Source organism: Gracilinanus agilis, chromosome 2, assembly GCF_016433145.1.
Source record: "Gracilinanus agilis isolate LMUSP501 chromosome 2, AgileGrace, whole genome shotgun sequence".
Taxonomy (NCBI): domain Eukaryota; kingdom Metazoa; phylum Chordata; class Mammalia; order Didelphimorphia; family Didelphidae; genus Gracilinanus; species Gracilinanus agilis.
The window spans coordinates 237308904-237319890 of NC_058131.1; the positions used below are offsets into that span (position 1 = coordinate 237308904).

General features: G+C 40.1%; 1 protein-coding gene across 1 annotated transcript in view; it reads right to left on the reverse strand.

The window, feature by feature from the left end:
* LMAN2L (lectin, mannose binding 2 like) overlaps window positions 1–10333 on the reverse strand; it is a 30871-nt gene extending 20538 nt beyond the window's left edge. The window contains exons 1-3 of the mRNA XM_044661037.1: window positions 10141–10333; window positions 5932–6050; window positions 764–881 (exon numbers count right to left, since the gene is read on the reverse strand). Coding sequence (XP_044516972.1) covers window positions 764–881; window positions 5932–6050; window positions 10141–10333 — 430 coding nt within the window. The remainder of the gene's footprint in view (window positions 1–763; window positions 882–5931; window positions 6051–10140) is intronic.
* Between the last annotated feature and the right edge of the window lie 654 nt (window positions 10334–10987).

Genomic DNA, 10987 nt, shown 5'->3' on the forward strand with positions numbered 1-10987 from the left:
TATGGAAATAGGTCTTGATCTTGATGACACATAAAGAAACCAGTGGAAATGCACGTCGGCTACGGGGTGAAAGGGAGAGTAAAAAGATGAATCATGTAACCATGGAAAAAATTTTTCTTAAAAGAAAGAAGTCTGGGGCAGCTAGGAAAGCTCAGTGGATAGAGAACCAGGCTTAGAGACAGGAGGTCCTGGGTTCATATCTGGCCTCAGACACTTCCTAGCTAGGTGACCCTAGGCAAATCATTTAATCCCCACTGCCTAGCCCTTATCGCTCTTCTACCTTAGAACCAATACATAATATTGAGTCTAAGACGGAAGGTAGGGATTTATTTAAAAAAAAAAAAAAAGGAATTTGGAGATTAAGCCAACCTCATTTGTTTAGACAGGATTTTAGATTCTAAAGCTGAATACATAAGCATAGATGCCAAAGTAGCTCATATTCTGCAAAGAAAGCTACCTTCTATGTCTTCTGCAAAGATAAAAATCTTTCCACACCCCATACAAAGAGACTCTAGACCAGGGGTCAGCAACGTATGGCTCTTGAACCATATCTGGCTCTTTTGAGGGCCAGATATGGCTCTTTCTGCAGAAGCCATAAAGTCAATTTTTTTTCAGGCCCTGTTACAGGAGCGCGCACTGTGAGCACTGTACGGCTCTCAATCCACTGAGCTACCCAGCTGCCCCCAATGGATTATTTGTAGCGTTTATGGCTCTCACAGCTAAAAAGGTTGCAGACCCCTGCTCTAGACTAAAATACTGATACCTGGCTGCATCCGATCCTTTGTATACCAGATTGCAAAGCCATCCCCATTCAGATTTTTCTTTCCTTGTCCGTGGATTTTGAAATGCACTTGCAGTTCCCAGTCTCTCAAATAGCAAGGCTGCAAAAGGAAAAGAATAAGAGTCAGGCCCTCAGTTCTCCAACAGCAAGCTACATACAGGGAAAATTAACAAGTAGTGAACACAATGACAACTAAACTCCAGAGAAACGAGGACCTGAGATCTAAGACTTGCTAAATTTGTTACAAGTAAAATTCTATTACCTGTCTACATAGCATTAATATGAGAAAAGAATCATCTGACAAGAAGCAAGTTCTCTCAGTCTCTCTATATAACAGAAATGCCTTGCTCCTTTCACTCTAGGACTAAAGTAGTCCTAGAAAAAGTACAATACTTGTCATCTACCTCCTCTACTTCAAGCATCTCCCACTAGACCAGTGATTCCCAAAGTGGGCGCCACCTCCCCCTGTTGGGTATTGCAGCAATCCAGGGGGACAGTGATGGCCACAGGTGCATTTATCTTTTTTATTAATTGCTATTAAAATTTTTAAAAATTAATTTCCAGGGTCACTAAGTAATATTTTTTCTGGAAAGTGGGTAGTAGGCCAAAAAAGTTTGGGAACTACTGCACTAGACTATCTCCTGAATAGAAGCAGGAAGTCAGAGCTGGGAGGCAGAAAAGCCATGCAATATGAATTTGCCATACCTATGGTATGGTGCTGTAGAAGCTTCAACAGATTTGGCAAAAGGACCTACATTCAAATCCTACTCTGCTTCCTCATTAGCTACAGGGCTTTCAACAAACCACCTAACTCCACTGAGCTTCAGTTACCCCCTCCCCTAAAATGAGGGGGTTGAATTAAGGTCCCCTCCACTTATGGAAGGTCCCTTCTAACTTATCCTATGATCCTATAAAGCTATGACCCAGGAAAGCATTTCAGGATATATTGCCTGGCCTGGTCACATTCATTCCACACATGCAAAACCTGTTGAATCAAGGCTGAATCAATAAAGTGAATTAAGATTACCATAAATTATTGATCCAGTTGGTCTAAGCCAACCTGTCCTGCAAAGATAACCCAAATTTGCTCAGTCATCTAACAAGTAAAAGTCAAGAGTTAGGACTCAATCCTAAGTCTCCTGACTCCTTACTTCAGTATCCTTTCTTCTGCATCATGCCATGTGCTCCTAGACAAGTCATCCAATCTTATGGGACTTTGTCTCATCTGTCAAAGGGAAATCCAACCTTTAGTATCCTCAACCTCAACTACCAAGGAAAAACAGCTAGCTCTTTGGAAGAGTTGTTCTATTCTTTGTTTTCAAAGAGAACTTTGATATCATATGGTGATGTCTGAACTCATACATAAGTTGGATTTAAGTGAGGTAGAGCTATACAAAATCATTGGCCTCATTCTCTCTTCTAGAGTCATCAAAGTCCAAAGGCAAGACAAAAGTCAGGATGAATGGTGATAGCCTGGGATATTGTAAATGATCTTGGCATGTTCAATGTCTGACCAAGCTCTAAACATTCCACAGAGCCTGCTTCAGCCACATCATGGCTGTTAGAACAACAAATTGTTCTCATCTACCCATTCCACTGTGGGTAGTCTTCACATGCTTAGGGTAGACATCCCCCTGCTTCACCCCAGGTTACCCTCAATTTGGTTTAGATCCAACCTAATTTAACCTGTCTGCCCAGACAGTTTTACGAGGGTGTAACCACTTCTCATGCTTCAGCTTCTTGGGAGTCATAGATGTCATCCGGGTGACAGTTGGGCACTAAAAGTGAATGAGCAACCTGAACATGGCTCAGCAAGCCCTCACACCAAAAGTGCTAGTTCTCCCTGAACTGGAGTCAGGAAGATTTATCTTCCTGAGTTCAAATCTGGCCTCAAATACTACCTATATGATCTTGGGCAAGTCTCTAACTTAACCTTGTTTGCCACAGTTTCCTCATCTGTAAAATGAGGCTGAAGATGGAAATGGCAAATGACTCCAGTATTTTTTATGTTAGAGTATGCAGTATAGCACAGTAGAGAGAATGTTCGATTTGGAGAGGGCATAGTTTCAAATCCAAGGTTTGTATAACTACAGGTCAAGTCATTTAATCTCTCTCAGCCTGTTTCCTCATCTGGAAAATGAAGGGGTTAGACTACATGACTCCTTAGATCTATTCTAGCTCTCTACCTACATAATCCTTTGCATAACTCAAAGTAACTCCATTAGTTTCTCTTTGTTCAAAAACTCTGAAGAACCCACATCTTCTTCTGTCAACCTTTATTTGGGAAAGCTAAAGGCTTATTTATTATAAAAGAACAAAAAAATCTAAATCAAAGAACACCTTGTCTCATGAAGTGATTTCAGGACTTAAACCAGATGGTATAAACAACTCTAACCAGATCCTGGTCCATTGCCAAGAGAAGTAAATCAAAGTTCCTAAAATTAAATGTAGACATCATATGGCATGTCTCTACCTATTACATATTTCCTCTCCACTTCCTTCACCAAAGGAGCATCAAGAAGAGAATATTATTGAACTTCACTGCACAAACAGAGCTAACAAAATGAGTATTTTGGGAGAAAAGAGATGTGGCTGTGAAGAAGCTATAATATATAAATAAGGTTACAGATAATTAAGGGAATGATATTTAAACAGGGACCCCTGAATCCTAGTTGTACACCATAACACAAAAATAGAATGAAAGTATTTTCAATTGTAGAGTTCACTTAAAAGTAGGGATAAAATTATTTTCTCACAAAGTCCACCAAGGCTTTTAGATTGTCTTGATGCTCCAGGAAAATAAATTCAAAGAGAAGTTTGATCTGAGCATCCAGGTTATGAATGGAAATGATTTACTTTAGAGGGAAACGGCAAAGGTAGACCAACCAAGTTGAAAAATTTGAAAAAACATGTTGCTTGCTCCCTGATTCTTATAATATATGAGGTCAATTTTCTTTTTTTAATTTCTTTTTAAATTTTATTTAATTTTATTTATTTTTAAACCCTTACCTTCCATCTTGGAGTCAATACTGTGTATTAATTCCAAGGCAGAAGAGTGGTAAGGGCTAGGCAATGGGGGGTTAAGTGACTTGCCCAGGGTCACACAGCTAGGAAGTATCTGAGGCCAGATTTGAACCTAGGACCTCCCGTTCTCTAGGCCTGGCTCTCAATCCACTGAGCCACCCAGCTGCCCCCTGTCTTTTTTTATTTTAATAACAAATTTTCACAAAAGTTTTCTGAAGTTAAATGAGCCATATTGTCTTCTTCCCTTTTCTCCTCCCTCCTGGAGTTGACAAGCAATTCAAACTGAGTTATATGTGTATTATCATGTAAAACATTTCTATATTATTCATTTTTGTAAGTGAATAAACTTATAAAACCAAAACCCCAAATAATATACACAAATGTCTACTGTATATAGCATTCAATTCAAAAATACCTTTTGATGAAATAGTATTGTGTTATAAAGCATAATGAACAAGATGATTTCTGAAAGAGCTAGAAAGACGACCTACATGAACTAATGCAGAATGAAATAAACAGAACCAGAAGAACATTATACACAGTAAGTAAAATACTGTGGAACAATCAAATGTAATAGACTTTGCTACTAAAAGCAATACAATGATCTAGGACAATTCTGAGAGACTTATGAAAAAGAATGCTATTCACTTCCAGAGAAAGAACTATTGTTCTTTTCATACGTTTCAGATGAAAACATATGATTTATCACTTGTTTATTTGGGTATATGATTTGGTACTCTATCCACTGTGCCATTCTGCTGCCCTATCAATTATGGTTTTTATCCTAACAATAAGCCCTGTGAAGCTATAACAGGTATCATTAACCCAATCTGATAGAAAACTGAGGCACAGAGAAATAACTTCCCTAAGATCACACCATAATTCAATAACAAAATCAGAAGCAGAACCCAGGTCTCCTGCCTCTCAGACTTATCACATTGTCACTGGCTATATCTAAGAATATGATAGGAAAAAAAAAGTGGTTAAGAATTACCAAAATTTAAATTAATGGAACAGCTCTTGGATAAATGAACTCCCTCATCCCTCCGTCACTTTCCACAAGATTGGCCAGACAGAAAAGGGACGCATTGCAATAGCTCTACTTCAGGGAGACTTATTTCACAAGTTTCAATATTTGTAACACAGACATGAAAAAGGAAATTCTTAGCTTCACAGGAGCCCAAGAGAAAGTCTAAAAGATATTAAGAGTTATATAGAGAAGCAAATCAGTCCTAAAGAATATGAAAGGCTATTTGAAACCAAAAGCCTCATTTTACACTGGTATGATACAAATTGAAGCCATTTAGTACTTTAGCATTAAATAAGTAATAAATATGTCAAACCTGTTACTCTAACAGGTCTTATAAGATCAAAATAAAAAAGAGCTCAAAAAGGATTGATTTACATAATGTCACAAATGACAAACCCATACTGGTCCAGTTAGGAAGAATGAAGGATGTTCAGAGTATTTTTCTAGCCACAAAAACAATGTCACAAAATTGCTATCCTCCTCCTGAAAAGTTACTTGGAAAATAATAGTGTTATAGCCAAAAAAGCTTATAGAAATATTATAGCTTATAACTTATAAGAATATTATAGCCAAAAAGCTAAACTTAGCAATTAAGCAGGGGATTTTTTTGGATAACGTCATGCCCGACTCAAGCAGGGCAGTTATCTCTCTGACTCACAGTCCCAGGGACAACTCCTGGCTGGAAGCCCCAGGGCCCCTAGATGAAACAGCCTTGAAGATTCCTACACAGAACAGCCTTGAAGGCACCTGGAAGCATCCCTACTCCCTCTGTCTAGCTATTAGCTAACCCTAAGACAAAGGCACCTATATCCCAGAAACATATATATATTCCTTATTCTGAATGCCCCCTCGGGACTCTCTTTGCTGAGTTTCCCCAGTGCGTACTGGCAATAAAGCTTTCTCCTGCTTTGATTGCATTGTCTTGTGTGTTCCTCTGGAGGCCACCCATTTTGAACCCTAACAATAGTTACTTGGAACTATTGTCAGAAATAAAACACTGGGCTGGATGGACTATAGGGCTGAGCCAGTGCATCACATTCAAAACTTTTCATATAGTGTATCTGATCACCAACAGAGTAGAGAAAAATATTCTTACCACCCGGTTCCACAGGGCACCCTGTTTGCTCTGCATATCTGGGGTAAGACGGATATACTGGGTCATGACCATGGCATTCCCCATCAGGGTCCACAGTGAAGAACTGCTAGTACCCACACCTATAGGGAGGAAAGTAGAAGAGTTCTCATAAACCAACAACACTTTCTTTTTAATTATATCAATTCCTTGCCTCCTCCTGTCTTATTTTCTCACTAACTTACCTCAAATTCAAATCCCTCCTCAGACACAACAGCAGTATGACCCTGGGCAAGTCACTGAAGCTCTCTCAACCTCACTTGAAAAATGGAGATATCACCTACCTTTCAGGGCTAAGAGCATCAAAGGAGATAACATTTATCAAGAGCTTGGTTAACCTTAATGCACTATATAAATGCTAGCTTTGTTATTATAATTACACTGAGATGTGATAGTACAGGCAGACAACTTAAGCCTCATTATCCTAAAACTAGATTTTACATATGTATGAAAATGATTACTCCCTTTTATACATTCTACATTCCAGTCAATCTAGATTACTTGCTGTTCCCCAAACTTAGCCTTCCAGCTTCTATCCTGACCAAGGCCTTTTAGAATCCTTAAATTTCCTTTAAATTGCCACTCAGGTGACACATTTAGCAAAGGCTTTGCTAATCTCTCTAGGTATTGGTGCTCTCTCTTCACATTATTATGGTTTATGTGTCTAAATATTGTATCCATTGTGTAGAACGTAAACTACAGGAGGGAACTGCTTTTCATTTTTACATGTTTAAAAATTGCATATCACAGCAGTTCTCAACCCTTTTACCCTCTTAATGACTAGGTACCCCAAAGAACTTTTGTTTAGGTGAGTTATATAAATAACAACTTATCATTATGAAAACCATTTTGACCATATACATTCCCTGAAAAGGTCCAAGACACCTCCAGGAGTCCATGGGCCACACACTTTGGGATCCAATGACACTGCTGGGATAGGACTAGACCTATGATTTAATTGGTTTAATTTAATAAACTTCTGGTGGAGAAATACCCACACCTCCAAAGGTAGGCAATTATGCTGCAAATCTGGTTTAGAGTTGTTTGAATTGCACTAAGAAGCTAAAGATTTTTGACTATATTCACATAGTGTCAAGGTGACAATTTAATCTTGCTCTTCGTGATTTATGAGGCCAGATCTCTCTCAGCACTGTCATATTAACTTTCATGCCTACCACAAGCTATGTGCTTAATAAATTGCTTGAAGAATAGAATGAATTGCACAATTTCACACTTGGATCTCTGTAGCCATCTAGTCTAAGCCTCACATGAAAAAAGAAATTCCACCACAAAACACCTAACAAGTAGAAATCCAGGCTTTGCTTGAAGACCTTTTAACCAGAGTTTATATGCCTACAACTTGTCCCCAATTCCCAAACTATAAACTCTTTAAAGCTAGAGACTCTTAGGGATTTTTGTATCTCTGTGTGCCTTACACTCATTATGTAAACAAATGTTTGTTACATAATGAAACTCTCCCTCCCCTAATAATCATGGACTTTTCTCTTGTTAGGTGGTGATAACAGAATTATAGACTTAGAGCTGAAAAGGACCTCAGAAAATATCAAGTCCAATCCACTCATTTCATAGAGAAGAAAATTGGGGCCCCAGGAGATTAAAACTTGCCCAAGCCCTTTCTACTCCATTAAGTTTCCTGACTGGTTATGCTCAGTGACAAGTTTCTTTTTGTTGGCCATACACATATTCTCATCTGGCCTCCCTAGTCACCAAAAGCATTCTTTTATAAATACTGAATCATACAGAACAAGGGTTTGGAGTTGTAGGGAGCTTAGAAGACAATCAAGGATTTTTAACCAAGGTCTGTGACTTGGATGGCAAAATAATACACACACACATACATATATACACATACATACATACATACATGTACACATACACTTACACATATGTATATAGACATACACATACATATATTTTTTCCACTAACCTCTAAATAAAATATAGCATCATTTCCTTCACTTATGAATTTTTAAAAAATTATTCTGAGAAGTGGTCCATAGGCTGCACCAGACATGGTCCTGGGTCCAAGACACCAAAAAAAAGATTAAGAAGCCCTGATCTAAACCAATCCTTTCACTTTAGAGGTAAAATGAAGTAGTAGTAAGGTAGTAAGTAAAAGTCAAAAATATGAACCCAGGTCCTCTTACTCTAAATACAATGTTCTTCCCATTGTTTAGCTGGCTATTTTAGAGAACCAAACAGTCTATACTCACCAAATAAGTCAAAGAGAAAGTTAAACATGTCTCCCATGGACAAAACATTTTGTTAGCTACTAGGTTTACAAAGATGAAAAGGGTAGCCTTGACTCATGAAGCATTTATGATCTTAAAAGTGGGAAAGATAAAGGACCACAGATGAAGAGCTAAAAGGAAATTTTAGGGTCACCTAGGCCAATCACTCGATTTGCCATTTGCGAGGAGACTAAGGCCTACAAAGGCTATGTAATTACAAAAGGTCATTTAGTCAGAATCAGGATCCAATATTTCTAACTCTTTATTGCTCTTTTCACTATAATCACCTTCCCTTCACAGAAGAATAACCAAAGATAGTGAGGCAGTGTTCTGGGAAAGTGGGGGAAAGGAGGGTAATGAGGGGTATGTTGTTTATTTTTTGATCAACAAGTGGTTTTTTCCCCTTGCTCCCCACCTCATCACCCCTTTAAATGAAGGAAATAAAATAAAAACAAAATCCTTGTTAAATAAATATGAAACCAGGTAAATTCCCACATTGTTCATGTCTAAATGCATGTCCTATTGCTTGAGTCCATCCCTGCTGCCAGAAAGTAGCATGGGTTTAGAATCCTGGTTGGTTACTGTATTAATCAGATCTTAAAAATTTCCATTTTTTTTTGGCTTAACAATACTATTGTTATTGTATAAATTGTTCTCCTACTTTACTTTGTATCCTTTCATAGAAGTCTCTCCAGGTTTCATGGAATTCATTACTTTTCATCATTTCTTCTTATTTATTCATTTTTTTAATAACCCTTACTTTCTGTCTTAGAATCCATTCTAAGTATGGGTTCCAAAGCAGAAGAGTGGTAAGGGCTAGGCAACTGGGGTAAAGTGACTTGCCTAGGGTCACAAAAGTAGGAAGTATCTGAGACCAGATATGAATCCAGGTCCTCAGGACTCCAAACCTGGCTATCTACCTAGCTGCCCCTCCTTTTCCATAACATTCACAAATTGAAATTTGTTCAATCATTCCCTAGTTGATGGGCATTCCCTCAGTTTCCAGTTCTTTGCTACTACAAGAGGGTTTGATATAAATTTTATGTACATATGGGTCCATTTTTCCTTCTTTGAGATCTCTCTGGAGTATAAGCCTAATAAAGGAATCACTGAGTCAGAGGATAGGCTAAATTTATTGACATTTTGTTCACAATTCCAAAATGCTTTTCAGGAATAGCTTCTCCAACTCACAGCTTCAAAAACAGTGAACTAATGTACCTTATTTCCCATATCCCCCTATGGATTTGATGGCTAGGAAGTAGAACCAGAGTTTGCGGTTGCATTTCTCTACTGTTAATTTGGAGCCTTTTTTTGACAACTTAGATGCCTTCCTTCCTTGAATTGCCTATTCAGCTCCTATAAATAGGAAAGTTTCTAACTAGCTATTTATTGTCATTGAAAAATGAATCGAGTCCTTAGACTCATAGATCTGGGGCTAAAATGGACCCCACAGGTCATCCAATATAAGCCCTTCCTTTTCTAAATGAGGCCCCAAGGGGTTCGGTGCCTTGGCCAAGGTCACACAGGGTAAATAGTAGAGCTGGGATTTGAATCAAAGTCTCTTGACTCCATATCCAGGGATGCCATGTCACAAAAAAGCTCCAAGGCATCTCCCATTTGTCTCCGCAGCTGGCTCGGAACCCGCTAGAGACCAGGGGTCTGGCCCAGGGGTGAGCACTCCAGAAACCTGCACTAAGCTGAACTGACCTGGCCGCCTCTTCTTCCTTGCCGAGCTTGGCCGCAGTAAGGTCCTCCCGACCAGAACTGGGGGAGTAGGGGTGGGATGAGGAGAGCCGCTCGCCCCTTGCATCGAGCTCCCTTGACCTCTGTTCAGTGACCTCTCCCGCGGGCCCGCCCTGCGTCCACACCGCCGCCCGAGCCTCCCCCAGCGCGGCCCCGGCCCCGGCCCCGGCCCCCTCACCCTGGTACGGCTTGGACAGCGAGTGCTCCCGCTTTAGGTACTCATCGGTCTGGTCAGCCCCGGCCGGTCTCAGCCCAGGCCCGGATCCCACCAAGAGAAGCAGGAGCAAAGTGCCGAAGCCCGCCCTGACAGGCCGAGTCCCCGGCCCCTGCCATAGCCACCGCCGGCTGGAGGATCTGGGAACCAGCGCCATCTTCCTCGCCGCCACCGCCTAGCCCAACACCCGCCCTCTCTCCCGGCCCATTGGCCCGAAGGGTCATCCGCCCCGCACTTTATTGGTTGTCAATGTGTCCCCGCCAGCACAGGTGAGCATATCTCTGATTGGGTACCTTGGGCATCAGTTGCCCTGCCAACCCGAGGGCGGGAGTATGGTAGAACAAACAGATGGGCTAAATTTGCATTTTCGTGGAACCCGCAAAGTATGCTGGGGAATGAAGTCTTTTATTTGAAGCCTGTAGTAATTCATTACTTTTAGAGACCGTGGTGTATATTTCCACCCCATCAAATCTCAAGGGCCCCTCTGAAGGGCTATCTAAGTATGCTTCAGAACTGCTTTTGCTTCATTTGGGAAGAATGGGAGGGAACTGAAGTGAAAAGGACCTTTCTTTCATTACCCCCACATATAACTTATAACTAAAAAAAAAAAAATAGAACAAGAAATTGCTTTTTGTTGTTCATTTGTTTTTCTAAAACAGTTTCTAACTCTTTGACTCTTGGTGACCCCATTTGGGGTTTTCTTGGCAGAGATACTGGAGTGGTTTGTCATTTCCTTCTCCAGCTCATTTTATAGAAGAAGAAACTGAGGCAAACAAGGTTGAAGTGACTTTGTCCCAGGTCACATAGATAG